The sequence below is a fragment of the Vitis vinifera genome, chromosome 10 (genome assembly GCF_030704535.1).
Source record: "Vitis vinifera cultivar Pinot Noir 40024 chromosome 10, ASM3070453v1".
NCBI classification, from domain to species: Eukaryota; Viridiplantae; Streptophyta; class Magnoliopsida; order Vitales; family Vitaceae; genus Vitis; species Vitis vinifera.
The window spans coordinates 20,167,958-20,184,667 of record NC_081814.1 but is presented as its reverse complement, the minus strand read 5'-3'; the positions used below and the strand labels follow the sequence as shown (position 1 = coordinate 20,184,667).

The 16,710-nt window shown below is 36.8% G+C and overlaps 1 protein-coding gene across 1 annotated transcript; it reads left to right on the top strand.

The window, feature by feature from the left end:
- Positions 1-412: 412 nt before the first annotated feature.
- Positions 413-11,043, top strand: LOC100255555 (probable glutamate carboxypeptidase AMP1). Its single transcript, XM_010648428.3, is given in 6 exon segments — positions 413-1,324; positions 6,256-6,498; positions 7,183-7,335; positions 7,456-7,524; positions 8,705-8,792; positions 10,940-11,043. Coding segments are annotated over 6 exon segments (1,554 nt in total). The 3' UTR covers positions 11,029-11,043.
- Positions 11,044-16,710: the final 5,667 nt, after the last annotated feature.

Here is a 16,710-nt window from a genome sequence, read left to right as displayed (position 1 = left end):
GGTTTATGTTTGGTTTGCCAAGAACATGAAGCAAAATGAATTTTGAATCATTCAAGAGGAGGAGGTTAAGATATAATAATAATATATTGTTTTGGTCAATCAAAATAATAATTATTAATATGAAAATTTTAGATATAAAAAGAAATAAAAACCTTTGGGGCCTCATGCATGAATCCGCCACCCCATTACCCCCATCACCAACCCTAGAATATTCATGCTTTTACGTTTTCTTTCATCTTCTTTAACTAAAAAATTGCACCGATAATAACTCCCACTGAAACGCATCACTTCACCGGTCACCTTACCACCTTCTTCTTCTTCTTCTTCTTCTTCTTCTTCTTCCTCTGATGCTTCCCCTACGCCTCTGCTTAGTTTTTCACGACACCTCTCTCTCTTTCTTTTTCCCTGTAGAATGTCTCAGCCTCACTCCTCTAAACCTACCAGCACTATTTTCAGTTCAGTTCCTTCACCACAGTGGACTCTTCTCTTTCTTCTTTTCCTCTACATTGTCGGTTTCAACACTCTCCACCTCCCAAACTCTACAGCTGCCCTTTCAAATGTCCGAAATGCCCTCCGCTTCCGCAACATTTACCTCTCCTTCACCACCAATTCCACTGTCTCCGCCTATCTGCGGGCCCTCACCCTCCACCCTCACCTCGCTGGCACCCACCCCGCCCTCCAGACTGCCCGCTTCGTCCACACCCACTTCGCCGACCTAGGGCTTCGGACCCACACAGTTGATGATAGAGCTCTTCTCTCTTATCCTTTGCAGTCCTCGCTCTCGGCACATTTTAGTGATGAGAGCTCTAGGGAGCTGCCGTTGGTGGAGCCGGGTGGGGCCAGGGCGGAGGTGGTGCGACCGTAACATTCCTACTCGCCGTCGGGGGCATAGGCGGTGTATGTGAATCTGGGGAGGGAGGAGGACTACCGTGCCCTGAGGAGGGTCGGGGTGGATGTTATGGGGTGTGTGGCGGTGGTGAGAAGGCGGGAGGAGTCAAGGGGAGGGGTGGTGGGGAGGGCAGTGGAGGAGGGGGTGGTGGTGGTATTAATGTACACGAAGGGGGAGAGTATGAGTGGGGTGGAGAGAGGGACGGTGATGAAAGTCTTGGGGGACCCACTAACTCTCGGGTGGGGTGGTGAGGCTTTGGACTTGGAGGACTCTCATATTTTGAACAGATTTCCCAAAATTCCATCTATGCCCATTTCACCTGAAGTTGCTTACTCCATTTTGAGGTCCCTTGAGGGCCCTCAAATGCCCCACCACTGGAGAGGTGATGCCCTAGGTCCCCAACCCGGTCCGACTCTTTTGAACTTCACGTACCAGGTTAGTACGTTTATTTTTTCCCTATTTCATTGAAAAGTTTCATGCTTGATGCTATTGGTTTGTATAGAGCTAGGATTGGAAATTATATCTAGTGTCAATGTGGATTGTGGAAAGTTTGATCAGGTTTTGAATCTGGGTAGGGTGCTTGAATGAAATGTTTTACCTTTGGCAATTTGATAGAATGGGGGGATTAGGGGAAAATAGGAAGAGGTGAGCATAAGGAGGTCGGACTTTTTTTTTTTTTTTTAGGTGATAAGCAGGTTGGTTTCTGGAAGCAGCTGAGTAGTGTTAAGGGTTTTGACTCCTATCCTCCCATGTTCTTTTATTAGTATCCAATTAACAAGTCTCGTCTTACCATGTCTCTCTCAGGAGTGTGAGTATGCTTTGTTTAATTTTTCTTTGGTTTGCATGTGTTTCTTTTTAATATTGTAAAGAAAAAAGAAGAATATTCTCACGTGTGATTCTCAAGATGATTGAAAGCAAAGAACTAAATTCATCAAAGTTCAATCAAATTTGAAACATTTAATTTTTTGTATGGGATCCCACAAATTGTGTGTCCTAATCCTCTTTTGATGTTATCTTTTGTTATGTTGACATGGCAATATGGAATTACTTATTAGGTTTTAAAGGAAATTAATATATAAGCTGTGAGAAGTTGTCTTTACCAATTAATGTTGGCTCTAGCTCATGGTCTTTACTTGATTTCATTGATTGGTTGGGATAGGTTTTTTTAAAATTATACATCGTGTATACTTTTAGGTGTATTTTTTTGGCCTTCTTAACACAATTACATTTACTTATAAAAAAAAAAAAACTTCATGGAGTTCATACCACCCATGGCGAACTTTCTGTTCTTGAGTGGGAGGGCCTGCCAATTAAACCACCTTAGGTCTAAAACTTAATAATAAGAATTTCATATCCTTGCATTTTTCCACATTTTTATCTTCAATTTCTTGTGCTGATTGTAGAGGGCATAGGGTAAGAATTGAAACTTGAAATTATATGATAGATTGGGTTTGGACTGATTGTTGTAGGATTCACAGTTTCTCTTTTCTTTTCTCATGACATCTTGGCAATCAAGTGAGCTTAACTATTAGTGGCTTAAAGAGCTTGACCATACAAAGTGACTTAGTCATTCAAGTATTATGCATCCGTAGTGTGTTCTGTGATAAAAAGTTAGGTGATTGAATCTAAAAAATCCTCAAGTAACTCATAAACTCCAAAATGTACTCATCTTTTTACATATTCTTTTTATGCTAACTTTGAACTCTGGTGGTTATTAGTTTGAACTCGGATTTTGATGCTTAAACCATATTTTTGTACAAGAAATTCAAAATAACCTTATGATAAAGTAATATTGTAAATCGATGAACAACATTAGTTTTTAATACTTTACAATACATAATTCCTGGCTTGTTGTGAATCATGTTTGTAGATTTGAAAGTTGCTCCCTGGTAATAAGAAGCATGATACTAAATACGTTCATTCTATAGTTATTTGATGAGGGATGCACTATTTCCATATCATTCATTTATCTTATTGTTATTTTGGACTCTCCTTTCTTCTCTTGCTCAATATGGATTGGTTCTTTGGAGAAGTACATTAAGTCTTAGATTTACAAGGTGAATCTCGAAGGTGGATTGAATCTGGTAAAAAAACCTTCTTGCCTTAAATCAACAATTTTTTGGGATAAATACTGCTCTATACCCAGTCATTCCTCTTAGCAAAAGAGATGGGTGCTAAAGAAGCTTGTTTGGTTCTAATTAGTTTAGTAAGTATGGGGTTTGATTTTTATTTCTTCCCATTATTATAAGTTTAGCATCTTTAAAATTGTTATGTTTTAGCAGGTTTAGTCATATATGTTCACAATATAATGGGAAGGCTTGGTTTTTTGAAATTTTAAGAGTTCATCTCTTCTTTTCACCTATTTTGTGGTATTGAATGGTAGATCTGTCTATCTATTGTTTAAGGCTGATCTTAATCGCTTGTTATAGATGGCAGCTCTAATGATTGAGATAGATTAGTTACATGCTATATCATTTTGGTGTTAGATCTGAAGGTTGGAATATTTGGGGATTCAAGAAGTGTGTTTTAACTGGTACAGTTTCATGGTAGTTGAATTTAGAATATCATGTATAATAGTTGGGAAGCTTGTTATAGCACGTTGTTTGATGATAATGTGCTTGAAATTTGAATTTGGAAGAATCAGTCATGAAGCTGGAAAAACTGTACTAGATGGTGGCAGTTAACAGACCTAGTGATGATGAAATTCTTAGTTCTTATTGGTTCTGAACTACACATTACTGGATTCCATTGACAGCTTAAATCGGGGCTAGGTGGTTTTGTGCTGCTGTTTTCTCTGCTATTTATTTATTTCTTTCGTTTGCTCCTTTGATGGTGCATCTTGAGTATCTTGTGTACATGAGGTGCACCCCTTTTTGTTAGCCGCTTTTTATTGCATCTTTGCTATAAAATAAATTTTCTATTTCTTGTTGGATCTGAAAATACACTAAAATGAGGTTTTGGGCACCATTGTTTCAATGGAGTATTGTTATTTTATTTTTTGGAAACCCATGGCTTGAGATGAAGAGAGATGCAGTTACAATCTTGCAGTTGCATCAGTTTGTGCAAAGAAGATGGATGGAGAAACAATTGAGAGGAAGTTAACTTGAGGATAAATGCTCTACTTTGGATCATCTTCGGATGGCTATTAAAAGGAGAAAGATGGAGAAAACTGGAAAGTGGGAGATCCTTTGTTATATGCTTTTATTTGTATCTTGTTAAGAAATAATAGTTTCACTAGTTTTGAGGAAGGTTCAAAGCCAAACAGAAGAACTGTTAAAACTGAGTGGGATGGGAACTCTTTGGCAAATTTCTCTAGCTATGAAGCTCCTATCTTAGGCAATCAATCAGCAACTACCTAATTTTGGTTTACATCTTTAAGTCTATAAAACAGTTTAATCATATGTCGTGAGGAGTTTTGACTTTCTTTTTTTCTTCTCCTATTTTATGTTATTATTTAATGTCGATTCTAATTTTTTATTGATTAGATCTCAATTATGAGCTAGGGCTGTTATGCAGTACATAGTGGTTGTGAGACTAAAAAAATTCAATGGGATTTCCTACTAGGAGGAGGGGCTGTCAAGAAAAAGTCCCATCTAGTGAAACGGTTGACAATTTGCAAAAAAGAAAAGGGGTCTAGGCATTAAGAAGTTGTCCATTCTCAATAAGTCTTCATTAGAAATGGTGTTAAAGATTCGCTTTGAAGAGAGATATGCTTTGGAGAAAGGTTATAGTAGGAAATTTTGGAGAAGAGCCAAGTGAATGGTGCTCTTGGGTAGCGAGAGAAGGCTATGGTGTTAGCTTGTGGAAGTCAATAAGAAAGGGTGAGAAATTATTAAAACTAAAACAAGATTTGAGGTGGGCAATGGGAGAAGAATAAAGTTTTGGCATGATGTATGATGTGGTAATGTTCCCTTAAAGGACTCTTTTCCATTTCTATTCTCCTTTGCAACTTCCAAGGAGGCTTGGGTGGATGATGTTTGGGAGATAGAAGACAAGATGGTCCTATAGAACATGTGCTTCTCAAGACATTTTCAAGTTTGGGGGATAAATAATGTTGAGGAGTTTCTTTGGAAGCTTTAGATGGTTTGGAAGGCTAGCCATTCTTGGTGAAATCTTTCTACTCCACCTTGGAATTGGAGGGTCTAGTGTCATTCCCCTCAAAGATAGTGTCGGCTCTTGAGCTCCTATCAATGTGGGTTTTGTATTTTTTTTTGTATTTTGTATTTTTTTGTTGGGTAGGAAGTGGTTTGGGGAAGGATTCTTATTGAGGACGGACTTAAAATAAAAGGATGGCTTTTAGCGGGTTATTGTTGTATGTCTAATGATGTAGAAGAATTAGTGGACTATTTCCTTATCCATTGTGGGAAAGTTAGAGGGCTATGACACTTCCTATTCTCTTTGTTTAGCATTTCATGGGTTCTCCCAAATTTGGTGAAGGGCATGTTAATGTGTTAGAATTTGACTTGTGGGCAAGAAGACGAGAACAACATGGAGAACAACTCCTCTATACCTTTTCTAGACAATCCGGAAGGAAAGCAATGCATTAACCAATATCTTAAAGACTACCTTATATCTGATCTATATATGTGGTCTTGAGGGTATCTTATAGTTGATGGTCAAACTAATCCACCATCTTCGATAGATTTTATTATTAACTTGTTGATATCTAAGTACTAGATTGGGGCGGTGGTTGTAGCTTGCTTCTTTTTGTTTCCTTACATGTATACTTCTAGTGTATTGTGCTCGCCCCCTGTTTATTGGTGTTTTTTATATATGTATTTATTCTTACTTGCCTATGAAAAAAATGTAGTATGTTGGTTATTAATTCATTCTTTTTGGAATATGGGTTGTCAATAACTGCCTCTTTAAGCTTCTGTTATGCATTATTTATTCTTATGATTATGGCACATGCTTCCTCTTGTAGGATTGCTGAACTCTGTTCATGTGACTTTTTCCTTCAAGAAAATGTAACCTAAGAGTATGGGGACTTTGCAAAGTGTATGCATCCAGTTCAATCGTTATCAAGGCTATGTTACAAGTCCTAATTATTTTCATAGGGGGAGGTTTGGGTTACGACCCTTTACAGGGAATGAGACCTTGGAAGCTTTCTTATGAGTGTCTTTTTGTTTGTCTTTGTTCTATTACTCAATTCTGTCAATTATTTGCCACAAAATAGTACCTTGTGAAGTCACCTGAATTAATTCTCCAATTATTTTTATTCTCTTTTACATATTATCTTATTAGCTAGTTGTTAAACATGGGAGTATTAAAAAGGAAAAATGAGTGGAAAAATTCTACTAAAGCCCACTTGTGGAAAGCTTATTGAATTGTTTCTCCATTTATTTTATTTTTTCCCTCTTTTTCAGGCGGAGAAAAAGATAGCTACCATTCATAATGTTTTTGCTGTCATAAGGGGATCTGAAGAGCCTGATTGCTATGTCTTGCTTGGCAACCACAGAGATGCATGGACATATGAAGCTGTTGACCCCAATAGTGGAACTGTAGTGCTACTTGACATTGCTCGTAGATATGCTCTTATGATGCGTCAGGGGTGGCAACCTCGGAGGACAATTGTTCTATGCAGTTGGGATGCAGAAGAGTTTGGGATGGTAGCTAATATTTCATCTTTGTTGGTCATTAATATAAAATGCACTAGGTTGTCAATCTCTAGATCATTTTGTTATTTCTATGTATTTTGGATTCTATAAAGAACAAATACAACTGTGTCCTAGATACTGCACCCTGAAAGTGTGTCAAAGAAAGGCATTTGATCACTCTTAATGCCTATATTTGGTTTAGGATGTTAATGGGCAAAGAATAGTCATGACATGTAGGCTCTGCCACTCTTCTATTGTTGGAATTGCCATCCGGTTGAGTCATAGTGGTGCACATCACTAGGAGAGATATTCCTACTTCCATGATATCAATGACGAAAAAAAAAATGAGAGCTTAAGTCGTTAGTTTATGTGGTTTTAGCGAATTATGTGCTCATCCCTGATGTGAAACCTCAGACTGATTATCAGCTGGCAATTTGCAACCATTGTAGATGAATCAATAGTGGATTTTTTCAAATGTGTATGAACTCAAGAGGCTACCATCTGTGATATAAACCTTTTTCCTTGCTTGAAGTTTTATATATCACCATCACCAGTTTTTACCGTCGCTGCCTGAATTGCTATATGCACTTGCTCATTTATTTGTTCTAAAAGTAATCCAATTAGCTAGGCTTGTTCTATTTGAATGGTTGTGTATTTAACACTCAAAAGTAATTTACTTGTGTTGTGTGGCTTCAGATAGGATCTACTGAGTGGGTCGAACAAAACCTTTTGAATCTGGGTTCTAAAGTTGTAGCATACCTTAATGTAGACTGTGCAGTTCAAGGACCAGGCTTCTTTGCTGGTGCAACGCCTCAGCTAGATAATCTTCTCATTGAGGTTGCAAAGAAGGTAGAAAAAGATGGCAAAATAAGTTCACAAGATTGTTAATGTTCAATCTATTTGGATCTGAATTGATGACAACACCTGGTATTTCAAACTGTCTAAATTGTGATTTAAACTGAATTCCAGGTCCAGGATCCTGACTCAGAGAGCATGACCATATATGATAACTGGATGATTACAAATAAAGTCATCAATGTAAGTTAACCCTAATCTTTAGCTTTTCAAGTCATTGGAATGGTTGCATTATGGTTGTCCTCATGCTTTTACCCATCTTTGAAAAACACAAGGTTCCAAGTAAATGAAGTTATGAAACATTACAGACCCTTTTTTGGTTTGTGAAGGTTGATCTTCACGTGTGAAATGATTGTCCTCCTCCTTTGTAGGTGGCAATTCAAATAAATTTATTTGTTGAATGTACAAATGACTGTCTAGGAGTCTAAGGAAATTTGTTTCAAAATTCTACTATTCTCTTGCTGATGCTCCCTTTGAAGTAGGATAGCTCCTTAAACTCAGAATAAAGTTGTCTTAATCACTTGTTTAGTTGGACGATAATGTTTAGGGTATTGCATGGATTTTAAGGCGTGTCAAATTGGATAAATTCTTATAGGGTTAATTTCAAATTTTGGTAGAATGGGGTATGCTTAAAAAGTTCTGAAATTATGAAAAGAGGACTGAGTTGTGAAATTTCAGGACGATAATTAATTCAAGTTCTTTGTTACTTGGGTAAATGTGCTGTAGAAGTCGGGTTTTAGGTTAGAGAAAAGGTTTCATCTTGGAGAGAACAAAATTTGCGTATTTCGTCATATTATACCACCAATCATCACACCAACTTATTCATGCTTATACCATGACCACCACGACCACAGCAGTATTGTTGTTACCACCACCTCCACTATAGATGTTTATCACTTAATTATCTCCTTTTGCCCCTTAGTACCACCCCCTTCCAAGTTACACCATTTTTTGAAGTACTTTTTCAATTGCAAAAATACAACTAAAAAGCTTCAACTGCAGTTAAAAAATAAAATGTTTTGGAGAGAACAAAATTTACTTTTCCCATAACCTATGATCACATCAACACACTACTTCCATGAGCATCACACCACAGCAGTACTGCTACCACCACCTTGGTTGTCTGCTACAACCACCAGTTCTGTTTCATCAATACTTTGCTTAGATAAATTAGTCTGTCTGCACAGAAGACTTGTAAACATGCTTTTTACTTTTGTTTTTCATCAAAAAGCAAAAATGAGAGACAAGTATACCACTTTTCTTGCTTTATAAATTATGGCTTTGGATATGTCAAAATTTATCTTTGTTTTTTCTATATGGATTGTATGAAGTAATTATTGGGATTGTCTTGGCTGGATTGCAGATTCAGAGGCTAAGTGGAGTGGATTCTGATTTTGCTCCACTTTTGCAACATGCAGGGGTTCCTTCTGTTGATTTATACTATGGAAGAGGTACATCACTTATACCTTAACATTTCCAAATTACAAATGGACATTTGGAAAGCTATGAGTATTGAGAAAATGTGTTCTTGTGAAGGGAACTTGTGTGCTCAGACATGCATGCATAAAGGAAACTAAGCATCTCTATAAGGGGTACATTAGCTTTGTCCTTGATTTTTTTTTTAATGGATGAAAGGACATAAAAGTGGAACAAAGTGTAGTTATTTTTATAAGTTAGCAAATGTTAGTTCTGTTTGTAATTCATCATTCCCATCCTTCTCCGTTGTGGGACAGAGAGATTGCCTTAGGCTTCCTTCATGGATATTAGAGTTCTCAAAGAACATACATGTTTGTGTTGAATAGAGATGACATGGGGCGGGTTTTTTTGAGTGTTTGCCCCATCCCACCCCTAATAGGATGAGTTGGGGATTTTTTTTTTTTTAAATTCATGGTGGGTTTCGGTATGTCTTGCCTTGATTATTATAATATTAAATAAAAAATATTTTGATTCTTTTTTTCATTTTACCTTTTCTTTACATATATAAAATAAAAAAAATTATTTTTCATAAAAATAAATTGTAAAAAATATACTATATATTTATATTTAAATTATATTTATATTTAATATAATTTAAAATTTTAAAAATAGAAAAGTTTTAAGAACTGAAGAAAAAATTAAACAGGGCATGGTTGGCATGGGGGTGACCCATCCTGAACCTGCCCTATTACCATCCCTAGTGTTGAACAAGAGTGCCCCAGTCATTGCTTTTGCTTGTTCTCTTCTATAAGCGAATGTGTCAGTTTTAAAGAAAACCTAGGATGTTTTTTTGCAATCAAATTCTGCAATTTCATAATCCAGAATGCAAGCAAAGATTCCTTTTCCTTTAATTTGAATATACAAGCTGAATTGTCTTCAATCTCCTAATGAATTTTTTGTTTCTCATAAAGTGAGTGAATAGATATGCATAATTTGGTGTATTTTTGCCATTGCTTTGCAAAATCAATCTGTGATCAGACTATCTCAGCTATTTGTACTTTTTCAATTAATTGAAGGAGTTTAAGGGTTTGTTTGGCAACGTATTCAAATATGGTTATCAAAAAACAGTTTTGTAGAACAATTTTTAAAAATAATTACCAATTATTTTCAAGTAAAAAATTCTTTATGGGAACTCAAAAATCGAAGACAAGTTTTTCTGTTTATTCTCCATGAAGGTATAATGCATTTATGTATGCTATAAAGTTCCTAAAGTATTCTCTATAATTTCAATGTTTTCTTATAATACTCTACAAAAACTCCTTGAATTAGTTGTAAAAATAACCTGTTTATTTTATAAAAAAAAAATTCTAAATGTGTTTTTTAAGTTAAAAAATTATTTTCTAAATAGCAGAAAACTATTTTGAAGAGTTTCAAAATAAGTATTCCAATATATGTAGGCAAATAGGTTCTTTTCTAATTGGTATGCTGATTTGCAAAGAGAGCAATGTCGCTTGTGCTTTTGCAGTTTTCTTCCACCTTTTTTTTGTCTTTTCTATAACGCTTAAAAATGAGGTCAGTTGAGCTTTTTTAAAAGGTGTACTTTTCTTTATTTCCTTACAATTATCTTGGTCAATTTGGCAGTGACTCCACATATTAAAAACCTTTTCATTCAGCTGTGGTGTGTTTGCAAATCCAATGCAACCAAAATCATTCCATTGGGTTTACTTGGGTGTGGAATGATTTAGTTTTGTTCCTTTATATTATTGCTCTTGAGAACATTTTCTTGCGTGTGTAGGATGATCATTTTTAGGGCTTTATGAAATGGTATTTTGAATTTCTTAATTTTCTCATCATCTTTGATGGTATTTCTGTTTTCTTTGGTATTTCCATTTTAAAGGATGGTTTTTTGCTTGTTCCTTTTTCCCCTTTTCTAAATGCACCAGAAATTACTCCTGGAAAGATTCTAGTTTCAAGGCATAAGACGGAGTATAAAGAAAAAAAATAATTTTTTTTTTCATTTTTAGGCAAATTATTTCCACTAAAAGGATTATCGAAAGCTTTTATTATGATACTCCAAGCATTGTCAATAATGTTAGTAGTAAAATTTACATCACAATTAAGATTTCATGCTAATCAATTTGGTAAAATAGAACTTCAACTTTCTTTTTCTTTTGTCCTTCAGTTTTTCCAGTCTATCACACTGCTTTTGACTCCTATAACTGGATGACAAACCATGGGGATCCATTGTTTCAACGTCATGTGGCTGGTTAGCTTCTTTTCCTTCTAGTATGCATTCTTGAAAAAGATTTATCGATGAACTAGGAAAATCACTGCTTCATTGTCACTTCTTCAAGCTTACATGGTTTTCTGTTTTTTACTGCCTCAATAGCTAGAGTTTGGGGACTTCTAGCTCTTCACCTGGTTGATGATCCTATTTTACCTTTCAACTATGTCTCTTACACAGAACAATTATGGGTAGGCATCTGTTTTCTTTCATTTATCATTGCTTATTTTCTCAGTCATTAAACTAGATTTTTTGAATTGAGATTTTATACTCTGGTAACTGCAACTTAACCAGGTGAAGTGACCTTATTTTCAAAAATTTTGATCTAGCCTTATATCTAAATAGGGAAGTTTTGATCTTTTGAAATGGTATTCCTTTAGGAACTGCTACTCACTGTCATTATATCTAAAGAGAGCAGAATCATTGGTACTTCTTTCTTTCCCTTCAGGGTCTGCCACAAATGCTCGTGCCTCCTTCTCCTTGTTTGACTTCTAGTCAGCGGGCTTCCCGTGTATTTTCCAACATGTTTCTTTGGTGTGACCTGGTCTGTGGCAATGATCACACCATGGTCTTCCTTTCTTCTGCCTTGCATCATAGGTAGATCCTTGGGAAACAAGGGCAGTTCCTTCTTGAATGTTTGTGGAGCCTTGGGAGATGAGTGTTGATCCTTCCTGAACATTGAAGAATGGTGTTGTTCCCATCATCAACTGCTTCCTGCTTTCTTCTCTTCTAACCTCTGAGAAAGCTTCTCGAATAGTAGGGAGAGGCTTAGTTCCAAGGATTCTCCCTCTTACTTCATCTAGGGATTTGTCTAATCCCAATAGGAACTTAAAGACCCTTTCTTTTTCAATAATCCTTTTGTATCGACTAGCATCTCTTAGGCACTCCCAATCCATGGTCTCAAACACATCCAATTGTTGCCAAAAACGACTAAGAGTGTTATAGTAGTGAGTCACAATCATCTCACCTTGCCTTAGATCATGTGGGGCTCCCTTGATGTCCAATAGATCAGCAGTATTGTCACTGTCAGAGTATGTTTCCTTTGCTGCCATCCAGATTTCATGTGCAGTATCATAAAACAGAAAATTTTGACCTATTTCTGTGTCCATCGCATTGATCAGCCAAGACATAACCAGATTGTTTTCGGTGTTCCAAACCTTGAATCTTTTATCATCCTTCTTAGGGGGTTCAGTAGTGCTGAAAAGGTATTCATCCTTACCTCTGCCTGTGATAAACATCAGAACTACCTTTGCCCATTGATGGTAATTGTGGCTAGTTAACTTGTGCTGAGTGATGAGGAATGATGAACCTTCTGCACCACCATTGCTCATGAGTTCCTGGCCAAACATGGTTCCCGTAACGCTGCTGCTGGTTTCCGAGGCCATAGGGAAAAGTGATACCTATGAGAGACTAGACTCAAAAACAAAAACTTAAAGAAGCAACGAGTTGGGACGAAGAAGAAGATTGGTTTGCACCCAGAAAATTGGTTCTGGATTAAAATCGAGAAAGAAGTGATAGGTCCAGGCGGAATTGCTCTAATACCATGAAGAAAATTGTGAGAATTTTCTTTCATATTATTTACTCTGCAGAAATATACATTTATAGGGAAATAGGAGATTACCAACAACCTGATAATTCCTTAAAAAACTCTGTCAGATCCCACAAGAGAGGAAACTATCTTCTATCTATAGAAAAATAATCTACAGCTATTTACAGCTAGCAAATCTCTAATTACAGCCTATAATATCTTCTAATTTCATCCTACAATCATCCATAAACCCGGAATTCCACAACTCCCCCTCAAGCTGGTGAATAGATATTTTCCATTCCCAGCTTGCTCATAATTGCTTGGAATATGGTACTTGCTAGCCCCTTCGTTAAAATATCTGCTAGTTGACCCCCTATAGGCACATAAAGTGTGCAGATCAAGCCACTATCTAGTTTTTCTTTGACAAAGTATTTGTCAACCTCAATATGTTTCGTCCGATCATATTGCACTGGATTATAGGCGATGCTAATATTTGACTTGTTGTCATAGTAAAAGCCTCATTGGTTCATCCCATCTAATCTTCAAATCATCAAGAATAATCTTCAATCATAACAACTCACATACACCATGTACCATTGCTCTAAATTCAGACTCAACAGTAGACCTTGTAACCATAGTTTACTTCTTGCTCCTCCAAGTGACCAAGTTTCCACCAACGAAAGTGCAATATCCCGATGTTGACCTCTTGTTTGCCACCAAGTGTACACAGTTTGCATCTATGTAGGCTTCAAGGGTTCGTTCAGTTCCCTTTTTGAAGAGAATACCTGTGGACCCGCATTTTTCACGTGCGTCCCCACTCGATCGGCGAGACTCACTTTTATTTGTGAAAAAATAATTTTTGGAAAAGTCGGGGTCGCCACTTATTTTATTTTATTTTTAGGAAAATAAAACAAGAAATAAAACCCTAAAAAAAATGACTCCATAGTTTTGGAAAAAGTACGTCTTTGAAAAACCTGAGTATAGGTTCGAGGATCAGGTTACCTATTGGAAAGGTACCTTTAGGAGGTAGCACCCCTCTAAGCCCTATAAAGGTCTCTACTGACTAAATGTGGCAATTAAATGGTTGATCATGGATACCTAAATAGGCTAGGTGACTTCAAAAAATAGCATGTCAACCAAGAAAGTCTGATCATAAGAGAGAGTCAGGGTGTGTGTCTGAACCGCTTCTTAAGCGCTATCAAAAGACATCGAAGGTTAGTTTGAAAATGTGATACAACATTTGTTTTATCTAATCAAATCAAGCATGTATTTGAACACCCAAGAATCATATCATGTATGGATATAATCACCAATAGCATATGTGTCTATAGAATTCTCGAAAATAGGTGAGGAGGAGCGTACCTGGATAGCAAGCCAATACTCCTCTATGGGAAACGAAGTTAGCCAAATAACAGATTCAAAATAATCTCATAAATATCACAAAGAGGGAGCACAATTAATTAAATATCAAACAAAAAATATTGAAGAAAATATCATGGATGTCGGGCTCCCATCAAAGCCCTAATTGATTTTGCATGAATTGATTCTATGAATCTCATTGTTTGGAATTATGAAGTTTATTCATGCTTGTTGAAAAAAACGAGAAAATCGTGAAAATTAGTTGAAAATGATGAAAAGGCCTGCCGGAAGGGAAATGGCAGCAAAGAGTTTATTAAAAATCTAGATTTTAATGTCTATGAACTCCGATGAGATTTTAAAGGAAACAAGAGTTATTTAATGGAAAAGATTTTGAAATCCAGATTAAAAATGTGTAAATTCATAAGGGAGAGAAAAAAACATCAAGAGGATAAGTGAATCAAGCCGACCATGCTGGAGAGGGGCCTTTGAGTGTGACTGAGACTGCATTACTGATGGTGTTGGTGCTGCCATTATTCTCTTTGAATTTTCTCTTCCCACTCTCCTTGTATGCATTCAAGTGCCTTGCATCCCTGTGTTCCCGAGCTCTTTCCAATTTCTTGAAACTCCCCTACATGAGTCTCTGAAACTGGAGTCGGCTTCTGGAGATGACCCTAGGTCACAATCAAAATCCATGAAGTCGATTTCCTTCTCCTCAAGTCTTTCTACATGCCCATATTCGAAAGTTAACAGCTTGACTTCCTCCTCAAACTTGGGACTCAAGAGAATTGCTTGGGTCCTTTGCATCAGATGAACCAACACCGGGTTGTTAATTCCTGAATTCATGTCATTAAAGAGCGTTAAGCCACCATAGGTAGAATAGCTCTTCTACGTTGGTGCACTGATCTGCTTGTAATATCTCAATTTTCTTTGACAAGTCTTCATTTTTGTGTCTGAGGCTGTGGTTCAGTTTCTTTATTTCTTCTATTTCTGGATATCTCAGAACAGAACTTGCAAGGATTGAGTGGATTCTAACCTTTCTGCCAATTCAGAATTTTCCAACTGCAGTTTATTTTATAATTCTCTAACCCCTTTGCTTCATTCTCTAAGTCAAGCTTGGACACCACCACCTATTTCAATCTTTGAGGTCCAATTCCATATCTGAAGGTAGAACTTTTTGTTCCTACTGCAATTGAGAGTACAAATTCTGCAAGTTCTAGGGAGTCATCTCAGTTCGGACAAATTGTCGGTGTTCATTCTGTGCAAGGGTCTGAAGTTGCTACAATTCCTCCTACTTCCTGACAAGCTCGACAGTGTTGAAGGAATTCTTGAAAATCTGAAATATATCTGTGAGCAATCTTGGAAAAATTCGGGCAATCTGTAGGTTCTTCACCTGCTCTCGTCACTAAGTTATCCCATTCTTTCAGGATTTGCTTGGAGATCATCAACAAGAGGGCGATCAAGGCAAAGTGGGCCAACTGATTCGTATTCATGTTGGTCAGATGTTAACCTATTGGTATGTTCTGTCGAACTGAGCAACACTATATTGACCCTCAAATCTGAATTTTGTAACCTAGATTTAGAATCAGCAGCATCATTAGAGTTACCGGCAGTGGCAAGCCTTAATTCTTCATTGCTCCATGTATCCATCAATAGCCTTGTTTTGGTTGCATCTTTAGTCTGATATCTTTAGGCTATATGTTGTGGCCCACATTCTGTTTTAGCTCAGGCTAGAAACTGATAGAGTGTACTACTCTCTAGCGTATTCCAACACCTTGTCTAGTTAAGATCCATGATATTAAATGTCAACCGCCAATCTGAACTTCTGTAGGTGAACACGGATAGCTGCAGATCAGATCAAAACTTTGGAAAAAAAATCTAGAGATTTGAGATATCAATGCCAAAAAGCTTTAATGGCGTCCATAAGTAGAACCATGCGAAAGATATTTCACGTTGGTGGATGAAAAGTTCCCTTGCTCGTCAACAATTTCTTTATTTGCCTAGAATTCCAAGTCTATAACCCTTCTTTCATGCTTATTATTCCTTGAAGTCCTACCAAATCTTACCTGAACTGTTAATTGGATACAAAAGAGGTATATCAAGGTCTTTAGATGCCATTTTCATGTCCATGAACTGATGAAGGTGAGCTTCCTTAGGCTGGACAGACTTTGCAGAAACTGTTTTATTTGCCCATTGTCTCTGGTTTGGTGGGAGAAGAGCCATGATCGTCTGAATTAGATGGAACTATTTTCTGATTTGAAGGATGAGTTTCTTTCTAGCAGATCCAGACATATTCTCAGAAATAAGCATGATGTGCCCATTGCATCTAAATCAACAAGATCAACTGTTCTTATGGGCATTTCTATTGTATGGTTATAGATGCAGAATGTTAAAGTGATTTTGGATGGGCTTTCTAGCAAAAACGTGAAGATCAAATGGATACCGATTATTCAGGCTCTTGCTTCATATTTCTTTTGGCTGTTTTTGGAGCCTATTTTCATGAATTTGCATCTATGCTAATGATCCCTTTCTCAGATTCAAAATTCAGAATTTATGGGCCACTTATGAAACCTCCGTTTTTGAACTCCTCCCAATTGATCAGGCTGGTCAGGTCGGAATTGCTTGAAGTATTCAAGTTCTTAAAAAAATCAGGTTGTCTACTAGTTCCTTCCACTGAAAATTCATCAAGGAAATGCAAGAGATTTTTCATGACTGCTGAATACCCAACTAATTTTCGCTTCGGTGTTCAAAGAACACATGCAACAGACATAAGAACCTCACTAGC